A 23,445-nucleotide genomic window follows, 5' to 3' on the forward strand; every position below is an offset into this window, starting at 1 on the left:
TGATAATGGGGGGGGGGGGGGGGGGTCGATGAGGTGAAAATAAACTCAAAGGAACTAAAAAAAAAAAAAAGAAATGAGATGATCCCTCTTCTCTCCGCTCTCCTGGAAGATAGAGAAGGAAACGTCAACATGTTCATTAGATGTTCACTTTATTTAGAATGATTGTTGTGACGCTTTCACTCACACGTCATGCTGCAGTGACGCATTTTGTGCACGTTTCCTCAAATCAGTTTGGCTTAATTGACAATCTCTGTCATGAAGTGTTTTTTGTTTTTTTTATCCTCAGCTTTCTTTAGCTGAGTGCACGTCACGTGTAGGAACCTCACAGGCCTCTATAGGGTACTGTATGGCTCCTACCACCTATAGGGCCTTTCACACCACATGGGTGTACAGTAGTCGACGTTAAACGGCTGCTGCTGTTTGCCCAATAACCTGAATAAAGCTGCAAAAATAAATCCAGGACGATTCTCTTGTTTTCATCATGTCTCATCTCACCTAAAGTGGTTAAAGTTACACTACAGCAGTCAGCCATGCGCGCACAGTAAGACTCGTGGAAATGTGCAAAAAAAAAAATAAAAAATCATATATCTTCATCCATATAGACCTGGGATGTGTTTCATTTCCTTTTCGGGTTACGTCAATATTAATGACAGCCGGTTCTGATTAATAAAGGTCTAATAGGCTGATTTTCTCCTGCAAAATAATCTCATGCAAAAACCAGAAAATAATGTGTTATTGGGCCACACAGGCGTTTAATGTCACCGTATTTCCACGCATATGAAGCCACCACAAGGCCATACGCTGACATCACTGCGACCGGCTGACTTGCGCGTATCATTCAATTAGGCTGATGCATTAAAATCTCAAAGTTTCAGAGGTCTTAACAGCAGGGTAAGTATGCAGTACGACCCAGGGGACTGGGGCTCTTATACAGGCCACGGCCGCTCCAAGTACACATCCCGGTTATTCGTTATTCTTATTAATGAAGCCAGTGTTATCAGGAGCGGCGGATCCGGTTCTGTGCTGTAAATTAGGTCAAGTGCACGTCGCGATGTCCAATCAGCACATCTCCAAAAATCAAAACCCCTAAATCGCATATTTCCCCGTTTCCTTCGAGCGCCTTCCGCTCTCGGGGCTCTCACGTTTTTTGTTGTTTCACATGAAGGTTACTCTTCCTGCGCGGTTAGCAGTGCCGGGTTAAAACGGATTAAAATGCGTGAATCGCTGTGTGAGCGGTAACCCGATTTTTTTTTTTTCCCCCCGAGTCCCAGGCCTGACCTTTTTTGTCTCGCTTGCTCCCGGAGCCTCCTTCCTCTTCTCTCCCCGTCCTCCACCTCCCCAGCCGGCCAGCTCTCCTCGAGATGCACCGCTCTCACTGCAGGGGCCTGCAGACGGTCTGCCGGCTGCCACAGGGTCCTAAAGACTGCCGAGTGGCGGTCTGAGACAAACAAGTCACTATAATGCACCCCCTACTCCCCGAATACAAACATCTATTTTCAAGTAACATTCAGAAAACACGGCATGAAAAAAAATATTTTTTTTTTTGTATTTTGGGAGCAATGTTATCTTTATTTGAGGTAGTCCGGTGACATTAAAGAAAGATACATTAAACCAAGGATGAAACAATAAATGACAACAAACTTGATCACCCTTAGTTCACAGGGTTGCCTCAACATTTTTAATAAAAGGTTTAATCATTAGTGCCCAACTGGAACACTTCCATGCCTGATGTTTGAACTAAGGTTACACCTGAGAGACTTTTCAGTTGCCCAGCAGCGCCCCAAGTGCAACTCTGGCTCCTCTGATGTGGCCTCAGGGCAAAAAATAACACCAGAGCCCTTTCTCGTAACTACCACTTCCCCTTAGAGAGATGTGGTCTATGTTGATTTTACTGCTAAGGTGCCAATGTAGAGGCAAAGCAGCACCGGCCCCGGCCTGTTTGGCCCATGGCATTATAAGGAATAGCGTAACCCCCCTCTTCATGGTCGCAACAGTCCACGTCACCTGTGTGAAAATATAAGAGGGAACTGTACATTTTTGCCATTATATTGGCATATTACATTGGAAGCTATCACGTGTGGCATTTGAAATGAGGTGTACATTAAACTTGATGAAGATGATCTCAGCATGGTGCATATGTGAACATGTAATAACCAGAATACAATCTACTACAATTAGAATCACTGAAAGGGTTAAACAATGTGTTCAGTACCACATACAAGTACAACACGTCAAGTCATTTTCTTACAAATGTTGACAAAATTAACACAGGAACCTGAGGAGACGTCCCCATTTTTAATTTGTCTGTATTGATGGGCCCCCTGGTGGCTGCGGGGCCCCGATCAGCCGTGTAATTAGCTGCTGCGGCAGGCCAGCTTTGAGGCCTAGTGAAGCGAAACGTGCTTTCTACATTCCGTTGCACAAACCTCGACTATTACACCACATTGTCTGCTATCCTTCTACATTTTCCGTTGTTACACTTTTGACATGTCTTTGTGACTCAAATTTGCGTGTTCTTCCATATACTTCACTATTGTTCTGAGATTCTGTTTAAGGGTAAAACCGCGTTTCCATTAATAAACATGCGTATCAAAACGGATGTGAAAGCGTGTCGCTCAAATAGATTTTCCCCTCTGAGCAGGATCTTCATCTTGCACATCTTTATTTCATTTCCTAGAGTGCAGCTTGAACAAGATATCAAATCTCTTATCACATTCATTCCATTAACTCTGCAGCAGCCTGCCGCTGCAACCAACACTTGGTACCGTACACGGCCACTAGTCGGAGACACGGTGAGCTTATCTGCTGCAGGCTCATGAACAGCTCACACACAGAGAGAGAGAGAGAGAGAATGTGTGAGCAGCAGGCGGATGTGGTTCACTGATCTGGAAGCAGCGGCGTCTCCTCTTTCAATGGCACCGAGTGGTTCATCTGAGGTCAGCAGCAGCAAGACGACGCCACATGACCTACATGTGTGCTGGTGGAAACTCTGTCTCAACCTCGTCTCACCTGCATAGTTCTTCTCATTATCGAAATAGGACAGTTTTTGATTTAGGTTTAGGTGAAGCAGGAAAGGCCATTGTTTTTGTGTCTGAAGCGGATAAGTTAGACAAGACAAGAGACATTTATTTGCCTCAAATGTTCATGAGAAACAAACAGCTTTCACTAGACTCTGAGTGCATTTATAAAGAGATTCAGCTCTCTCTAGCTCGCTATGAGCCGAGGTCTTCATCCGCCACAGACAAGCTCACCGACTGACCAGCGAAAACGTTTATTTCTACAAATCTGGCCAGACAATGACCACAAAAAGGGTGACAGGGGAACCGACAATACCTCGGTGGTGGAAGAAGTACTCAGTTATTTAAGTGAAAGTATCAATGCAACAATGTAGAAGTCCTCTTTTTACAAGTAAAAGTACAGACGAATGATCAGCAACATATTCTTACGCTGTTAAAAGTATTTATTGTGCTTTATTGTTGCTACCTTATAACTAATTTAATGGATAATAATGCAACACAATTTATTTGTATATGTTATGTATATATACTGTTCTGTGGTTTAGTATGTGACAATCTCTTCTTTTTTACGAAATGATCACTTGATTTGCAGAAAAATGTAATTCCTTAAGTAACTAGTAATTCCAGCCGTCATGTAATCGGTAAAAAGTGCAAGTTAAGAAAAGGCTAATATAAAGTAAAAGAACCTCAAAATGATACTTTGTTGTTTTCCAACACTGATAAATGAGGTATGTTTGGTGAGAGGGACCTTTAGTGATGGAGACTCAAAACCACACCAACAATCGCGACGCGACCAGTCAAAGCCATATTTTAAATCTTTTTAATATATCTCACATTTGATTTATTTACAAAAGACAGTGGCTTTGTGACATAAAGTGTTTTGTAAAATCAACATGAGAAACAAATGTGTACCAGAAGCGTAACCGTACAGAACACACACGCAGATAAATAACATCGGGGGAGCGTTTGTCGACGAGGTCGTCCTTTTCGCACTCCGTCTCTCTCTGCAAACAATCGAAGGATCACAAAGCGTGCACCTCGGTGTGACCGGCTGTGTTTTATTGGTGTTACCCCGGGCTGTTCTCGCAGGGTGTGTACAGTATTGCCTCCGCATTGGCTATAATGACATCAGTGAGTCGATCAGTAAATTTGGAATGTGTTGTCTGTCTTTAATAACACTTAAATGTTTTTTAAACCATTAACATCTCCAGGCATTCTGTGAATAAACTATGGGCAACAACATACTAATGCAGATATACTTTGATATATACCTGCTGTGTGACACACAATGTCTGCAAACAGTTTGGCACAAATGTAAAGGCTGAGCATGACTTTTCCCCCAGAACACATTAAATAAATAAATAATTTCTACAAAGCCACGGACATGAAGGCTGACGGATCATCTTATTTGCTGAATGGTTACTTTGTACAGCACTTTACAGAACAGCTACAGGCACAAACTGAAAGAATGGAAACGAAGTTCAGAGTTCAAATGCTTGGCTAGAATGACGGGGAAGACGGCGACTCCTTAAGTTTAGATCTGGACCTTTTCCGCTGAATGAGCTGAACATGTTGACAGCAGAAGTTTAAATGACAGTACTTCAACTTTCACGCCTTCGTCGTGTTCATTTATATTCGGGCGACTATGCAAGCGCGAGTGTGCAGGTGATTCTCATTACATTGACTTGTACTCCACTAATACGAAACAATAATAACAAAGAGCAGACCGGAGAACTGAAGAAAAACATCAGAAGAGGAGCCTCTTTTTGTTCTTTGTCTTGACACAGTGTACCAGGTTGTTGAAACCGTATACTCAGCTTATATTGGAGGATAGGCTTACTGAACAGATCTCAAAACAAAAACATCATGCTTTTCAGTTCGATTTGACTTCCTTTGAGAGCTGAACATATGACTATAAAACTGCTCCCAGACCTTCATCACATTGCATTGACTAAAAACCAAACATTGCTCCAGAAGACAGAAATGTAAAAGGTAACTTGGACCTGATTTAAGATGAACATCCTCTCTGGTTGACTGCTACCTCTGTGACGGACTGCACGCTTGGCTTTTCCGTGAAAGACTCAAATTCACACATACACAGACAAACTATATCCAACAACATGCTTCATCAAAACAGCACTTCAGAAAAACCTCTCTCCTTCCAATACGCCACATCCTCTACCCAGCGTTTAGTCACTTGCTGCTGTTTTCCTCTATTCATGAAAGTGTTTCATTCCAAAAATTCGACAAATTGACTGGTAATATGAGTGAAATGTACTACTTCAGGTATCACAAGCAAGTTTTATCTGTTTTGGAATAAAACCCCTCCATTTTGAATCGTCAATGACCTTTAACCTCCCAGTCTGAAGCCATTGCCACCATATTTCCCCTCGAGTAGCTCTGCAGTCCCTGAGCACCTATACCTTCATTGCACATAATCATTTTCAATATTCCTTTATTAACTAAATAAAGCTATCACAGCATTTCCTACTTGCTCACTATGACCTCACATCCCCACGTACTGTACAAGTGTTCATTTTGTAACTCACAACTACAACTCAACGCATACTTCATCACTATTTAAACGTCCTGAGGTGCTTCCCTACACTTGAAACGGTTAAATATGGAGGCCGCCAGCTAGTCGGGTGTGTTCGGTTAAGTTTTCACGGGGGAAGGAAACGACGAGGCTCATTTCTGTGTTTGTAGTAGCCCCTTGGTTTCGCATAATCGCACAGCCCTCGTATCTGTAAGGGTGGCTCACTGAGAGCGCAGTAGCAGCAGTACAGTGTGTGACTCTGTGTGTGTGTGTGTGTGTGTGTGTGTGTGTGTGTGTGTGTGTGTGTGTGTGTGTGTGTCTACATGCACGCAGTATTCTGGATGCCAGCTATCATTCTTGTTTACCGTCTGATCAGGGATACTTTGCTTTTGTGCGTCTTCCTACTATAATAACAGATATTCCTGCACATATTCATAAAAATGATATTAGCATGGAAACACAACTGTCTCCCTCAATAAACTAAGATATAAAATGTTATTAGTGAGCTTTAGAAGAGCTGGTAGGTGTATTTTATTCCCCTTTTAGACAGAGCAAAGCTAAGTGTTTCTCATGTTTCCAGTCCTTATGCTAAGCTAAGCTATATGGCTGCTGGTGGTTCATATTTAGCATACAGTTATCATTTAAGTCTCTGTTCGGCAGCAAACAAGCCGAGCGCTGTGACTTCCTGTCGTCTCAGCTGGTTATCTGACAACGGTGACGGCAAGGCTCAAAGAAGTCACTTTGACGTTACGACTGAGCCAGGCTGGCTGTCTCCAGTCTTTATGCTAAGCTAAGCTAACCATTTTCAGGGTCCAGCGTAACATAAATATGAGAATGGTATCGATCTCATCTTACTCTCAGCAAGTAGGCGAATGTGTTTTTCCCAAAATGTCAAACTATTATTAACTGAAACTGGAGCATATCCAGAATTCCACTTTTAAAAAAACTTCAGAATGCGAAAGTAAACGCACTTCGGCGGGAATTCTGAGACAAGACACATTCTGACACTCCAGCTGTCATCATGAACCCACAGAGAGCTGGCACAGCATGGTGCAGTCCCTAAATCCAAAAATCCACGAGTGCAACTTCATGCAAAAATGATCCAAAAATAAAACAAAAGCAAAATACTAGCGCCAGTCATACAAAGTCACTAACGGGGAACATGTCAGCGTGATTTGGGGGCGTTCCCGTGGTCATGTGTTTACAGTATTCTACATACACAATGATCTGCTGCAATGGAACAGTTGGGGGAGAAAGCACAGCAAGCCATTCCTTAGCAGTCATGAGGGAACTCATTAATTAATTACAGATTTTGTTTACAGGACAACACACACACTCACTAGTTACACACATTTTGCTACCTGCAAGGTGTGAAGAGACGTTTTTTTTTGTTTTTTTTTCACATAGTGAAATCCTGTTCGATTACAGCATGCATTACTCTACGTGCTAATGCCGGGGGTTGTTGTTGTTGTTGTTGTTCTCTCCAGTTGATGACTGAATGTCCTTACAGGGTGGAATGGTGTCAGCTTGTCCTCAGTGCTTCTGTACTCTCAATGTGCCTGGACACACACACACACACACACACACACACACACACACACACACAGAAGAGCATATTTAGAGCTGCTGACAGCCTGCAAAGTCTGAATTAATTTGTAAAAAAAAAAAAGTATAAATGACTGTGGCACTGTGCCATGGTGCCCTGCTACGTTGGATGGAGGGTTGTAAGTATTTTATTGGTGGATAAAGCACCAACTACTTGTTATATACGGAAGCCAACAACGGTCGGGTTGCATTAGTTTAATTATCTTGAGATCATAGGTTAATTATCCCCTAATCTCACAATGTCAGTGGGTTAATTATCTTGACAAAACTAGCTGTTGTTTCCCAAGATACATTAACGGGTTGTTTTCTCGGGATGGCGGGTTAATTATCTCGTTATCTCGACTAAACTATGTTTTTTTTTTTTAGATAATGTGATAATTAACACGTTAAAATGTTTTTTTTATTTTCTTTTAAAACAAGATATATATTCTGTTAACGAGGGAAAATAACGGCTTGATTTCTCGATAATCAACCCATCATCAGTGGAAAACTATTTTCATACAATAACAGGATAAGTAACGTCTGATTTTAATAAAATGATTACCACCACAGTGATTCTCAACGACTATACCACGTTATATATGCATAATATAATATAAATTCACTATAAATCCTACTTTTTGTTTTTCATTGTGCTTCAGCTGAAGAAATGGAAGGAAATACTGTTCATGTTTTGTCTTATTTATATGATGAACACAAATCATTCAGTTCTTGAGTGGTATACTTTAGAATGACTTTATAATAAAACCGGCTCTGAGAGACTTACCTCTGTCCCCACCGTTCCACATGTTGGTCTCCTCTTCCACTCCCACTTCATCAACTGTAAAAACAAAACTTGAGATTGCAGTGACAATGTTTTTGGTCACCATGTAAAAACTCAGACATGGAGGGAAACATACCAGGAGAAGGTGGGAAAACGACAAACATGCGGAGTAAGATATCAAAGGTGGATTCATAATCCAGACGATGAAACGGACTCAAAACATGAAACTGAAACCTACTTCTGAATGTCAAAAGAAGAGGACCACCTTCCCAAATAAATGAGAAAAAGAACTACATGACAAAAAAGTAGAAAACGCAAACTGGGCTGTAAACATGTGCTACGCCGCTCTGAGGCCCGGTGGTCGGGACTAACCTGAGTGGAGCTCTTTCACCAGTGACGACATGGTGTTTGTGATTGAGTCAGCAGCAACTAATAGATCATTCCGAAGATTTCTAGGTACACCTAGAAAAAAATAAACATTTTCAAATCAAAATATCAACACATGCAGTTTCTGTACAATCATGTGAGAGTGTAAATAGGTCTGCAAAATATCATTTTTTCTGCATATCATAATAACTATGTTATAGGTTGTGCTTTTGAACGAACGCCCTTTGTTTTCGGGTGTTGGTGCACACTCACCCTGTGCGAAGGCATCGAGCACGTCCCCCCCCACCCCTGCCAGGCAGTCCTGCGGTGTGTGAGTCGGGGTGGACCCGGCCGAGGTGGAGCGTATGGGCATGGGCATGGAGCAGCCCGCCCCGTGACTTGGGGAGGAATGAGGAGAGCATCCAGACTGGGACTGCAACATAAAAACACCCATGACAGTTACAGTATCATCAGCTAAACATTTTAGAATTAGGTATTCGCTGTACTGTATGCAATCGTTTGACATTTTGGGGAAAATGCTCATTTGCCGTCATGTCGAACGTTACATCAGAAGATTGATTTTGCACCTTTGTGTCGATACGGAACCACAGTTTTTGTTTTTTACGGATTTAAGAATGAGATGTAACGTGAAAACGAGTGCGCTTTAGAGGTGGTGTGCAGATTTTGTTACCTTTGGACGGAGCCAGGCTAGCTGTTTCCCCGTTTCCGGTCTTTATGCTAAGCTATGCTAACCGACATAGCTTCATATTTACGGTACAGTCTGGTCTCTCTCTGCAAGAAATAAATTTCCCAAAATGTCCAACTGTTCCTTTAATCCCGAGATTATTCGTCCCATAATACATAAGAACAACATGACCTTTTAAAAGGTCTCACAATAAGTTGTTGTTGAAACATGTTTTGAGTTGATTTGCATCAGCAACTATATTTATCACCAAAGGAATGAGATGTACACGTTTTGTATCGAACATGTTTGGTCATTTTCATAACGTACTGGATAGTCGTCCATCTGCGAGCTTTTAGTGGATCTGGGCTTCCGATCGAGATAAATCCGATTAATCTCTGAATCAACAAAGCCAATTCTGGAACGACTGCTTTTCTATGGAAGACGCCGTATTGCAGTCACAGATTGCAGCTCTTTGGGAAGAGATGACCTTTTTGGCTTCTAAAAGTGACGTTTATTAAAACACAGATGTGACCAAAAGAACTTAATCCTTTAAGGGAGAACAGACAAAAACAATGGTTTAAAGGCAAGAAAACCGTCTGGGAATCCCTACACTGGCTGGCGATATACTCTGTGTGTCTGTGGTGCACCGCGACTGCTTTGACGGGTTCATGAGAACAATGTGTGGGAGAGCGACTGGGCCTGTGCTGAGATGAGAGCTGTACGTCTCAGAGAAAGGATCACTGTGCTTCTCTGGGACTGGTGCAGCCCCGGGTCGATGGCTCGGAGCCAAGCAGCAGATGGCCGGCCAGACTGCAGTCACATTAGAAGGGAGGTTGTTAGTGCAGATGAAAGGAACAGGTCCCTGACATTTGAGCTTAAAAACAACACAGTTCTCTCACCTTGTTTGGACTAAGGACTTGAGAAAACAGATTTGAAAGACTGTGTTGCAGTCTGTAGTTTTGCTCCACAATGGTGCTGGTGGATTAGCCTGGATAAGAGGACTAGATCACTGTAACCCAGTTAGATAGTGGAATCCTATTATCTTCCTTCCTAAAACCTCTCGTAAAAACCTCCTTCAATCGCATCTGTGTGAAGGAGGAGTCTGGTAGCATTAAACTAAGTGCTGAGACTAGAGCCAGGTATTGTAGCCTTGCAAACTGAATTAAAGGCAACTTACAGCCTGCTTCTGCTCCTCATCCTATCAGCCAGCACAGGTAAGCAGTGAGAGAGAGCAAGAAGAGTGAGAGCAACAGAATTAAAGCAGCGGCAGAAGAAGAAGAAAGGGTTTTCTGCATGCACCATACGACGCATTGTCTTTGGTTTTTAAAGAATCAAACATGTCAACATCTCATTTAATCAAACACGCCACCAAAGCTTTTAAAACCGAATCATGTCAACTTGATTAGCAGAGACAAAACCTTTTTAAAATGCTATTTTAATGAAGGCCAGTGGCTTAGTGTTTATGCACCATCCTGGGATATCAGCAGCCTTCTAGAAACAGGCGACCGTCTCACCTTCAGCAGCCTCATGAGTCCCTCCAGCTGCACCATCAGCTCCCGTCTGCTCTCCTGCAGGGCCGACATGCGCCTCTCCAGCTCGTCCTTCCTGTGTCTGCGGCAGAACGGACGGACTTTTTAGGGACATTAGAACACAAGGGAGGAAGCTCTACCTGGATCTTAAACCAAGCATTACAGCTTAATTGTTTGGCGAAATCCCTTTCCTATTCTTGTGAACAGTGTCAAAATATTTCACAAATGCACGTGTTTCCTGTAGAGATGTGTGAGAGGGGATTCAGATTTACCTTAGGGTCCAATAAGTCGAGGGTCAGACACATACTGCAGTCATATGCCACTTGCATCATGCCACTGCACTATATTTCACGATCTTTACTATGCCACAGTTGCAAATACCTTAATTGGCATAGTGGCTCACAAAGGCCTCAATGTGTTTAATTTACTATTAAATCTGGCCCACCAAGTTTGTCCCCCACTGTGATTTTTCTTTTATTTAGAAAGGCTACGATATTGGAGCATAAAAAGGAGCCCCCCCCCCCCCACACACACACACACATACTTATTTACGGAGCTGACCTCTCCCAGGCAACTTACGTTGGACACCCCTGTAAATGTCTGGCCATTTCAGTGGAAGATTCTGGCCCATTATCGCCCTCTGCTGTTCACAGTGAGTAACTGCATTTTGCAAAAATCTGTCTGTTTTTTAGTCGACCTCCAAAAACACACATCTGCAGACTGTGAACACCTCTGCTCTGCTCTGTATGCCGGGGGCCGAATAAAGGTAACGTCAAAGTATGTTATAAAACATTCGATCAATGTTGCATTGAAATCGCTGCCATGGCTGTCGACCTGACTGCTGATTCATTATTTAGGCCAGCCCTGAAGTGGTTTTACTTCTTGGTTTGCTTTGATATATGGCTATATCTCCTCCTGTTGTTGGGAGGAAGATGCTCTGGTCAGAGGGGCGGTGGTGTCGGCAGGGATAATACCTGAGGAGCCGCAGTTCAGTAAGCAGCGTGGGGTTTTGTTGAGCTTTTTCTGGGGTCGGCTGGGAGGCCTTCTCGTGCTCCAAACGCAGCCGCTGGATCTCCTGGAGGATCTCCCTGAATGAGTTAATCAACCAGTTAAGTAAACAGCCAAAGATTCTTCACTTAGAGGACCAGAGTTTAGGCTCCATCGAGAGGTTAGGTTTTAGATTGCAACCAACTGAATATTAAGCTGTTGAAAACACAAAGATTCTTACTTTACTTACGTTACTTTACGCCACTGCCAACCAGCCAACCCATCAGTAAAATAGCACTGATTAGCTTCTAATAAATAACTGGTGTGAGAACACTACATCTTACCTGTTTTTGTTCTCCAGCTCTGCAATCAGCTGTCTCTGTTGCTTATTGGCGTCAAAGTTGAAACCCAGATCTGTTGGAGGACATTGCTGCTGAAAAACAGAACGAGCATAGAACGGCATCAACAACCAAAACGCTACCTTCTGACCACGGTGAGCAGGAATGACGCTCTGCTGGAGACGTGTAATGTTTCTGCATACGCAGGGAGTCATTTCATCTCACCACAGCGTTCCTTCAGCCAAAGGGATGCAGAGTATAAACCCGAAGTAGCCCTACATGAACGGTTACTGCCTCAGAAAACTGTTCCTTGGGCGTCGTAGTTAACTTCTCTCCTGAAACGCATGCTTCTATTTTTTATCAAAGAATTCCTCGACGGTGCTTATTTAGTCATGAATATTTCTTGTTTCTAGTTTCTATTAGTAGTGGCGGAGTCCGCCATTCTCGCACTGGATTCAGATTGCCTACATTAGGTGTGAGGGATTCACAGGAAAAATGTTTGTCATCCAGAACAATTTGATCGAATTGATATTAGCCTCACTGACACATGTCAGAGTTACATTAAGTTGCAAGAGCAAACCCAACATTTGCTGCTGCCGGCGTCGCACATTAAAAGCCATCAACCGGTGAAACACGCGGTGGCTTTTATTGTGAAGCAGTCACAGGAAACACATTGCGTTTGTGTTGGTTATCAATCACCATAATCACCAAAAATGTGTCTCCAAAATAAGATTTTCACAGCGGATGATTTTTAAAAAGTAATCATAACAAGTAAAAACTGCAGGGAAACCAGTATTACATGGTTTAACTTGAACTTGAGTAGCCTTCACGCTGCAGTTTCAACATGGAAGTTCTCTCGCCTCAATGAAGCGCCTAGAATAACTCGTCGAAAACGTGAGACGTGCGATGCGGGTTGACTGACGCCCACCGAGGGCCGGACTGCGAGACACTCACTGTGGAGTTGCCCGCCTCGGCTGCCAGGCGGGCAGCGTAGCGAGCGATGAGGCGGTGCTCTTCATCCAGCCGACTGGGACTCTCCAAGACACTGCCCAAAGTCACAGACAGAGACACGTCACACACACACACAGCAACGCCGACTCTACTGTGAACTGCTCTTGTGCAAGAAGGAGGGAAAGTTTGTCGAGTCAAAGTGATGACGTCAAGCTGTAGAATTGAGGAGACCTTAATGTGTGACACTTGGTGTTGATGGACAGATAATTGGTCGTGGCAGTGGACCGAGATGGATCATAGAGAATGCTCGTTCTGGCCATTTCATCACCGACTGGACATGTCAAATAAGGCACGGCACTTTAAATGGCCGTGGCATATGGTGTGGACAGATGACGGGACATGTGCTGTCCCTTCTCGGCAGGCGGTCCGCGATGAAGAGTGAAGGAGAGGAACGCAGCCGGGCTCCGTCTAACGCTGACGGGAGAGCGAGCGGTGGTTCAGACCATTAAACCCAATCTGGCTCCAAAGCCGCCGCAGCAACGAGCACAGAGCGCCTGCAGCTCTGACTACCCCCAGGCCCTGAAACACACTGCAAACCGGCCTTTTCATCCACTTTTCGATTAAAATCGTATCTTTCTCAAAGCGGATGACAATAAAAGCTGCCTGTGTGATGAGATCGTTGCTCCAGCTTCCAACGCGCTCGTTTCAAAGGCCCAGTGATGATATCTTAAAAATACTCTTCGGATCATTCGACTTGTTTCAAGATAGTGTCACCTGATTTAACTAGACTGACAGGAAATGTCTTGCAAAATGGGACACGATGTAAATAATTGACTCGCATCCTCAGGCTAAAGCGTAGACAGAGCCTGAGTTAAAGACCCAACCAGCTCTTTTGGAGCTGGACTGCATGTCTGGATGTTTGGGCGGCATCAGGATCAAAGCTGCTCCATCAGGGAGTTTGCTGGCACCACCTGATGGTCTCTTCCAGGTTCTGGACAAAGATGCATTGACTGCCTTCAAGCCCTCCTCAACTGGCTTCTTTCCCAGAAACGTTTTATTTTCCTCTCTCAGTTGAAAATGGCAGCATTTCTCTTCTTTTCTTTTCCCCGCACACAATATCTCAGACACCACTGGTGCTATTTCGGTCGTAAAACGTGACCGATTATGCTTTTTAAGCACTGTGTTCCGATTGGCCTGATTGTGATATAACTGAAGGTCAAGACTTCTAGAGGCTGGAGATGCACATCTGTTGAACATCTGAAGGGACGATGCATCTTGTTCCCGATTTTCCCCGGCAGATTTCACGATGGATGGCATGTTTACTCGTCAATAGGACGAGGCAATGTGGTTGGAATCAATACCCTGATATTAATAACAATATATTTTGTGCATTTTTAATCCGATCTAAAGACAAATACTTATCTATCATTACTCTGTATCGTCTTATTGACAATAAGGGACAATCATCTTGCAATATCATCGAAGGTATCTTATAGTTCTTTTAAATCTTGAATCTTTAGCTATTTCATCGGTTAACTATTTGCAGATCTGATTTTGCCGTGTCAGCTGCTTTGGATATCGGTCGTGACGTGATCGATCTCTTCCGTATAACTTTGTGTATTTAGTTACAATTGTTCAGACTTGTTTTTTAGTGACACAGTAATCCCTGGCCTCATGTTACCTTAAGTACATGAAAATGATTACGATGAGCTCCACGCGTTCAATTTATATTAGTATTCTTACTGCGTATTAATGCTAAACAGGGCGACTTAAAGTGACGCGTTGCCAAATGTACGTAAAATCACATTTAAAGTAATGAAATCAATGTTCAATGCAAATCAAAAACTTCGTTCCACGATGATGGAACTAAAATCACTAGAATCTGCCTGGAGTCATTCATTTTGATGGCGGAAATTTGTAAAATAGTAATAAAATGTTTGACTTTCATCACAATGCAACTCCACTGAAAATCACAACACGATAATATTGAGTCATTGCAAAGCACAGCGTGATCCATTTGAGGTACAAACACATTGTTTTAATACTTTCAGGCTTTTATGTCGAGCATGTGTCACACAAGTAATGACCGTGTTTCCACTCTGACTCACATTTAGCCAATTCTCCCTTAACTCTGAATCAAAACTCATCAAGCTCGACGCGGCGCTTTCTTTTTCCTTTTTTCATTTTATCTTCCGCCGCCGTGGTTCTGCATGACTAACGGGTAATAAATTGCGCTTCGCCCTTGGAGGACGAGCTCGTGGTGGTGAGCGATTGTCTCTGAGAGAGAGAGAGAGAGAGGTGGGAGGGAGCAGATGCCATGTCAGCAGAGCAGACCGTGATGGAGGCTGGAAGCACAACACCCACCATTTCTCAAACGGGGTGCATTCAGTTTCTACTTTGCACTGACGGCACACAGTCACCGATGTGTCTTGTGTTCTCCTCTGAGTCTCAAAGGGTCAACGAAGGAAGGGCGGCACCGGTGCTGCTGTTCAGTTTGGAGGCTCTTGAACCGAGGCAGAGCCACAAGGAGCTTTGCATTATTCAGCAGCTGCATCTTTGACTCATCGGCCCTTCATGTGAGAGCAGGCGGAACCGGTGCCGGGTAATTGTAATAATAGAATAATATTTACAAACCAAATATGACACAGCGAGAGGCTGCTACGAACCGGCCTTCTGTTCTCTGCAAGCAAACCTGAAGTGAAGCCTGCTCCTTCCCGCCTCATTCAACATCCCATCTACCGGTATCCACACTCTCAACACAACTTATTCCGGAAGCGTCACGGTGGCTTAATGCGCAATTTATGCCCTAAATATGGCAGCTTTGTAGTTGTTATGCCCCCCCAAGGCAGCAGCATCATCGGTGCATGACATCTTCCCAAAGCAGCTCTGACTCACGGAGCAAAATGTCAAGACAAAGGTTATCAGGCGCCTTCATTTCTGCCAAAAGTGAAACAAACCTCAGGAGAGCGTCACATGACGTCTTCCACTGACCTCCACGGGTCTGGGTGCCCTCGTCTCGTCAGCCTCCTTCAAAGCCGCCGTAATCGTGATACTGTCGGCCCTCTGAGACGAGGCCGCACTGCACAAAACGTCCATCTCTGCAGGAAACTTAATCCAGTATTGATTGTTAGCATTGCGTTGTTCTACAGAGGAAATCTTCCAGCAAGGCTCGATAACTACACCTTTAACGTAACGGAGAGCAGTAAGGGAGTGTCGGCATGACCTCGCCCCTTTGACTTTCACATTTTAAGGTTCGGTCTTGCGCTGATGGAGATTTTTTATGCTGCCCTTCAGCTGTCTGGGTCCCCGGTAGTACCGTAGGATATCCCGGCCCGGTGGAAAGAAACAGCCACAGACTTCACTCCAGCTCTTTCTGAATTCTCTACCAAAGTTTATTTTCTGGAGTTCAATCAAACGCCAGCTCTAACGCAGGGTTGATGTTCACACCGCTCTTCTCTTTCTGTACTCCAGACTGTGGCTTCTAATGTGCCGTGGGAAGTCCTGAGTCCCTGAGCAGTCTCATCTCGCAAACACAAACTGACGGAAAGATGTGAGAGAGAGACGGATACTGTACACGCAAAGGGAAAATCCACCCCGCACGGGACAGAGTGCAGAGCCAGTGAAGCCGCCTCAAAGTGCTCTGTTATCATTCATAACCACAATGGCTCATTACCAATGGGAGTAAATAACAACAGAGGTGGCCTTTAACTGAGAGGGGCTGAAATGAGAGGACTGCTTTCACGGGGCCTCTCGCCTGCAATCCGCTGACACGACGAGGCTCCAATTCTATCATAATCCGTTCGTCATATCAACCCTTTGAAGTAGGGGTGCTCACATATTCTTCACGACAGCGTAACAACATCTTTCTCCCAAAATACTCTCACAAGGGCACGCTGCTCGGATGCAGAAATGTGTGTCAAGTGTGAGGGAACGAATAACAGCCGTCGTCTGATTCTCTGCGCTGTTCTCGCCGTTTCCACTGACGAGAGGGAACCTGTCGCCCATTCTGAGTGAATTCTGTGGGATTTTTTTGCAGGCGTGTAACTCAGCGTGAGACTTTGTCATCTTTCCAGAAAGCGTTAGCTAATGACGTGGAATAATCAGAACCACATCTTTAAAAAGACATTGTGCTGTTTGTTGCCTGGGAGTGCTTACCTCTTGGTCGGAGTAGGTGTCCCAGAGGACATGAGCATTGTGTCGTTCATGTTGCCGGCCGCTGGTTTCGGCTGACTAAAAGACAAGATTAGAGGTCTTTAATGCTACACTGCAGAGGCCTGTGGCGCTTGTCACCAGGGAATTGGGCAGAGGGCATTTGCATTGTATTAGTGATCATGAATCAGCAATCCTGACTTCAATTTAATCCAACTGTACAAAAGAGAGTAAGAGGAGGTGGCAGGGGGATCATTGTAAACCGTACTGTAGTGTGGCGCGCAAAATGTTGTTCTTGAGTTCACGAAATAATTTACTTTTCCGGGAATTGAACTGTTTTTAGGGCTATTAGCTTCAACCGAATTAACATGAGCGAGAGACAAGGAAACGAATTAAGCTGGAGGTCTGCGGAAAAACGAGGAAAGGTGACATTGTGGGAGGTAATGTGTGAGAGTAAACAAAGCGATGGGGTCCATCTGGCTGCTGCATCCCCCCCCCCCGCGAGCTCACCGGAGCCCAAAGCCTCGGACCACGGAGTCTCATTAACCGATCAGAATATATCGCTCAGGTGCTCTCTGCTTCACACTCCACCCGCCACAGAGAGCTCCCCTCCATTTCCACGTCTCTGTAGTAGCATCGCCTCGATCTTACAACGTCGTCGCTCTCTGTAGTTGTCTATTGTAACTGACGGTTTCATTTAAAGCACCTCATTATCACATAGTGTCCCGATACGCTTATTTGTCCAATCAGCATTTTTTTTTTTTTGGCCAAAATCGAACTATTTCTATCCCCGTTGTGCGGAATACTGTTATCAGCACAAGACACAGTGCCTCAGCAGCACACGCGCTCTTCTTCTCTGTGTATTATTGTGCTTCTAAAAATAAGAGCGAGTGAAGCTGCATCACTTCTGGATCATTGATTGTATTCAAATAATCTGCGAGCTGTTCATAAGCCAAAGTACACATTTCCCTGCATTAATGTGGATGCTCGTGGGGGTTAAGCGGGTTCTTTTTAAAGACACTGAAGTATTTATTGGTTCATACATTCACTTTTCCCTCTGGACTAGCCCGACGGATTCAGCCAAGGACGGTCCTGCAGAACTCATTTATATATTACAACAACAATCAAACAATAATATAAAAACTGTCCTCGACACCTGCACATGCTGCCTTTTAGTCTCCTTCGCAGACTAGACTGTGTGCACGTTTACCTCTCATTTAACGCTCATTATCTTCACAATAATCCACCCCGAGGGTGCAGACAGAAGAGGAGACGCGGGGCATCACACTTACCTCTGTGAGGAGAGAGAGCACCTGCCCGGCTGGCAAAATACATCCAACTGCAGCTGTTTCCAGATGCCTAATCTGCCCTCAGCTGAGCGAGCGAGCGTCTCAATGTACTACACTGCTGCTGTCTCCAAGGAAACTCGGCGGTCACGTGACTTTGTGACGACGTGGATTCTCTCTCTCTCTCTCTCTCTCTCTCTCTCTCTCTCTCTCTCTCTCTCTCTCTCTCTCTCTCTCTCTCTCTCTCTCTCTCTCTCTCTCTCTCTCTCTCTGCTCTGACTCTCTCTCTCTCTCTCTCTCTCTCTCTCTCTCTCTCTCTCTCTCTCTCTCTCTCTCTCTCTCTCTCTCTGCTCTGACTCTGTCTAATCGCCTCTCTCTAACACATGAATACACACTGGAAATTAGGGAAATGCCACTTGCTCAAAATACCTCAATTGCAACTTCTACTCTCGTCTCGAAAACAAACCTCTGCAGTGCATACTATTATTGCATTTTAGACATCTCGACTCTTTCCTCCTCTTACCTTCAGCGAGTTATATAAGTCAAAGCTCCTCACAGCGATCCCGCTATAAATAATCAGCAGTCCTTTCCAAGCACACCACTATAACCCCTGTGGAACTGTAGGGCTTCTCCTTCTTCTTCTTACGTCAAAGTATTTGATTTTCCTCTCAGATTTGGATTCATTCTAACAGACGTCCTAACTCATTCACATCAGTGTGTCTACAGCCCCCCCCCCCGTGGTTCAGCGGCTCTGAAGAAATGCTGATCAAAGACACAGAGCCCAGTGTTTCAGCCGGTGCCTCAGAGTTCAAACCGGAGTGAGCGAACACAACATTTAGGCTCTAAAAGATCAGAGTATGCAATGCGCTCAGCCTCGTGCTACCTGCGTGCAGTGCATGACAACGGGCCACCCTTTCCTCGCACTTGGCAGGGGTAGAGGAGGAAGTGAAGTCTGGTGAGGCTTCACACATATATTCAGCTTATTTCCGACAAACGACGGCTGCACGGCGGCCTTCAACTTCTCTCAGCCGGCTAAAAATAATACGCAAACGTGAAGCATCCTCTCCCGCTGGCAAAGGGTGCTCCTGTTTCCCCCGATGCCTCTGCCATTAAAAACCTCAACGGATCACGCTCACAGAAAAGTGAATTTCATGCCCGTTCTCTCCATTTCAAAAGACACTGATGGAATACGACCAGGAGAACAAAGAAAGATGTTAAAAACAGAGGAAGGCGATTAAAAGGGGATTCCTGGGGATTATATAGAGAGCTGAAAATTGTTAAATATTAAGCATGGCACTGAGATTTTGACACTAAAGTGTGTGTTCCACATCAATGCAAAGTACGGTAAGATGCCTATTTTCGACTATTTCGGCGTTTGAAGTCTTTTTGGCAGAAGCAGCGCTAAGTCTGCAGGTAAGAAGCCGTACGATGGATTTAAAGTTGCTGAGACAGACGGTGCATCATCCCAAGCCTGCAACTCAAACTCTCCAAAACACAAATCCGCAAGAATCTCTCTGACAAGTGCTGAGCGGAGGGAAAGACTCACAGCTCAGCTCGCTGTTGGTCTTTGCTTTCAGACGCCAGTAAATATTTAAAAAAACACTTTTTCAGAATAGATTCACTCTGTCGAGGACGCGAGCGGTTTCACAAAATAGTGTCTTTTAGACTCTCCAATAAAATCTGTTCTGTTCAGTGCCAAGACGTGCAGAGTTAAATGTGGAAGGGTTAAATCTGAGCCAAAAATGAGAATGCCAGTCACCGATGAATACATATTTTGAATGTCTGTCAGGTTTAGGAAACATCTTTTCACGGCTGATGAGAAGCGCTACTTCATCACCACACACACATAGAAACGGAAACGCGTCTGGAACCAAAAATAGACATTTTACATCAAAGACGGGGACTTTGACAATAAAATAACGACAGAGAGACATCCAGATGACTCGGGGGTCAACAGGCACATCATTATCGAACAAACACACAAACAATGCCACCATCCTTCAAATGCCATCTGAGAGAGCATGACAATGCACTTCGTCCATTAAAGTCTGAAAGAAATACAGAACGGCATGAAGTCCCTCGGATTTCTACGAGTTTTACCCACACATTTGATTTGAATCAATATCAATCTACTTGTGTGACGTAATTTCATGCTGCTCGGCCGACACGGTGCGGATAAACATGCAGGTCGACAGCTGATCCTCCACGTTGTGATGAATTGTAAATTCATGCAAAATGAAGCTTCATCTTAAATGCGTAAGTTTGGGCACAATGCAGAAAGATCCCCCCCCGATCGGTTTAACGTCGTGACCGGAGCGTGAATGTGAGGAGTCTGTTGTGGAATGTGCCATGAGAAATGTTGAAAGTAAATTGAGAGATTTCCTGTGATCCTATCAAAGTAAAAATCACGAAATCACCTTTTAAACCTGGAAGATGATTTGATTTTTTTTGTTTTGGTGGAGGGCAAAAGCGAGGCAAAAGTTTTCGGCGTAAAGACGATGAGAAAAAAGTGACCTCAGCGGTGTGGACTTGTGCGGATGCATCTCGGTGGCGGAATTGATTATGGAAATCGTTCCGTTTTTCAACTGCAATGTAAATGAGTCTGCGGGGTTTAAGACGGCAGCAGCAGTATAATGCATTTCCTATAATGACTTCCAGGAGCCTCAAAGCCTGGAAGTGTGAGATTTATACCACCGGCCCCGATTCATTGCCAACAGACTGATGAGGGAGCCCGAGAGGTTAACCCGCGGAGTATATCACCATTCCCACGTGAGCAAATAATCCCGGTGCTGACATCTTGGCGAGATGGCACTCTTATCACTCATGTAGTGACAGGGAATCAAAGACGGAGGCAGTTACATGACAAGAGGAGACTGTAGATCACGAGCACACTGGGGCCTCGCTGTGCGCTGAATCAACAAATCGGTCGGGTTTCCCTCATTAAGGACTCAACCCGTGGTAACATGCTTTTGGAATGGTACTTACACAGTATGGGTGAGTTCCTGTGGTCTCTCCGCCTGCTCGGGGAACACGGGATGCGGCGGCTCTCCGATGGGGACGCAGCCGAGAGATTTACTGATTGCGTGGCTCAGCTTTTTGGCCGGAGACTTCTGTGAGGAGGGCAGAACAAACACGAGTGTCTGTCAGGTATTGGCAGCGCGGCAACTGCTGACTGAAGGTTCGTCGTTGAGCTCTGCCTTGTGTGTGTCATTGTGTCGGTATACAGTTTGTTTACTGTGCCAGAAGTGTGGATCAGCTGTAGTTTGTGCATTTTCAGTTAAGTGCTTGTATCTGAAGACAGTTGTATGAGTTTGTTGTGAATTGGTTAAAAATACTTTGAGTTTAATCATCTTTTCAGGAACTTCCATTTTTATTGAGCGCCAAGTTGAATACACCAGAACTGTCAAAATTCATAATTTCATCTTGGATGTTGACATGAATGTTACTTACGAGTTGGGAATTGGCAGTTACAAGTACGGTAAGTTAATGTGACATAAATGTGGCATAGCCATTCCATTATTGATCAAAGATCTGATGGACAATGCTGTGACTGTAATTCACTGATAACCAATTTCAGTGTCCTTAAATCTGCAAAAAAAAAAGGACAGAACTCAAATCAATAAAATACGGTGAACAACGTCCCACATGTGTTCCACACACATCATTGACACCAGTTTGTCACAAACGTCAATACAACTTAATTTTCCAAAATAAAAGCTCATAAAATCCCTCTTGGGTTAATCTGACAGGACAGTCTGCCACGTTGTAAAATCATTGCAGACGCTCACACACACACACACACACACACACACACAGATATTGACTTTTGTGAAAGACACGATGTCACGTCGACAGCGATTTGGGATTTTTTCACTCACCCAGGACGAGTGCTCCTTCATCTGGTGCTGGTTGCTATGGGGACCGTTGGCATGGCCGCGCCAGAAGCAGCTCTGGCAGAGCTGGTAGCCGTGACACTGCTGGCACCGGTACCGGAAACCCATCATGCTCTCGCTCCGGCAATATGAACATTCCACCGGATGGAAGACTGGCCGGTGAAAAACAAGGACAAACGGAGACATCTTACAGAGAGCTGCTCTTCTGCAGTTTCATTTCGTTTACATACCTCTTACTATTCATTGCATTGCTCTATGTGTCTGTGCTTGTTTTCTATAATCTTACAAACCAAAACCTTTGCATCCGGTCACTTTTAAGACTTCACGACCTTTTAGTCTGACGTACGAGGTTCAGGAAAGCTGAGACCAGTCGTTTCTTAGCTATTAGGTTTGTATACTCGTGTAAAACAGCAGTGGTGGAAGAAGTACTCGTGTATTTTACTTAAGTAGCTGAGCAATAACACTCTGTAAAAATACTAATACAAGTAAAGTCCTTAATTTAAGAACCCGCCAAAGTAAAAGTATTAACAGCAAAATGTAATAAAGCATTAAAGTAAAAGTACTTGATTTAACACGAAAGCATTTTAATGTAACAGCTGGTGGAGATGAACCACCTTTGACGTACTTTATATGTTGTTGCTTAAATATTTTAGAAATTAATTAAATGTTACTTAAATCTGTAAAGTAACTGGCAACCTCAGTGAAATATACAAATATAGTCACGTAAACGGTACAATATTTCACTCTGAAATGTAGTGGAGTCGAAGTATAATGTAGCATGAAATAGGAATACTCGAGTAGTACATCACCGTTGTACAGTAAAACAGTACTTGAATAGATGTACTTCGTTACTTTCCACCACTGAAAAGACCTAGTCGGGACCCTTGTCTGGTTTCACATGTCTGTGAGTTGTTGGCAGTTTTATCAAATGTGGACATTCCAATATGGCGGTTGAGTGTGAGTATGAATAGCTGAGTCTAAGCTCTCACCATTTTCAACATTGGCAAGTCGGTGCATGAGCGGCAGCCATACGAGGCATTGAGGGGAGGGTCGGCCATCAACACATCCAGAAACGTGTTCAGCATAATCTTCTTCTAGATGCAAACACACACAAGCACGTGTGAAATGAGACGCGTGGACGGAGTTAAAAGAGGAGGAGAGGGAGATGGAGAGGGGGGAGGAGGAGAGGAGGGAGAGGGGGGGAGAAGGAGAGGAGGGAGAAGGAGAGGAGGGAGGAGGAGAGGGGGAGAGGGGGGAGAAGGAGAGGGGGAGAGGGGGGAGAAGGAGAGGAGGGAGAAGGAGAGGAGGGAGGAGGAGAGGGGGAGAGGGGGGAGAAGGAG

General features: G+C 44.3%; 1 protein-coding gene across 1 annotated transcript in view; it reads right to left on the reverse strand.

Annotated features, from left to right (window-relative positions):
• Positions 1–6,662: 6,662 nt before the first annotated feature.
• The window catches only part of dtnbb (dystrobrevin, beta b), a 23,580-nt gene continuing 6,797 nt past the window's right edge, over positions 6,663–23,445 (reverse strand). The window contains exons 9-20 of the mRNA XM_079285989.1: positions 22,091–22,257; positions 21,198–21,322; positions 16,933–17,007; positions 12,781–12,871; positions 11,833–11,921; positions 11,476–11,589; positions 10,487–10,583; positions 10,150–10,170; positions 8,561–8,720; positions 8,294–8,383; positions 7,925–7,978; positions 6,663–7,112 (exon numbers count right to left, since the gene is read on the reverse strand). Of these exons, the coding sequence (XP_079142115.1) occupies positions 7,087–7,112; positions 7,925–7,978; positions 8,294–8,383; positions 8,561–8,720; positions 10,150–10,170; positions 10,487–10,583; positions 11,476–11,589; positions 11,833–11,921; positions 12,781–12,871; positions 16,933–17,007; positions 21,198–21,322; positions 22,091–22,257 (1,109 nt within the window). The 3' untranslated portion in view covers positions 6,663–7,086. The remainder of the gene's footprint in view (positions 7,113–7,924; positions 7,979–8,293; positions 8,384–8,560; positions 8,721–10,149; positions 10,171–10,486; positions 10,584–11,475; positions 11,590–11,832; positions 11,922–12,780; positions 12,872–16,932; positions 17,008–21,197; positions 21,323–22,090; positions 22,258–23,445) is intronic.

The sequence above is a fragment of the Melanostigma gelatinosum genome (assembly GCF_949748355.1).
Source record: "Melanostigma gelatinosum genome assembly, chromosome: 16".
NCBI classification, from domain to species: Eukaryota; Metazoa; Chordata; class Actinopteri; order Perciformes; family Zoarcidae; genus Melanostigma; species Melanostigma gelatinosum.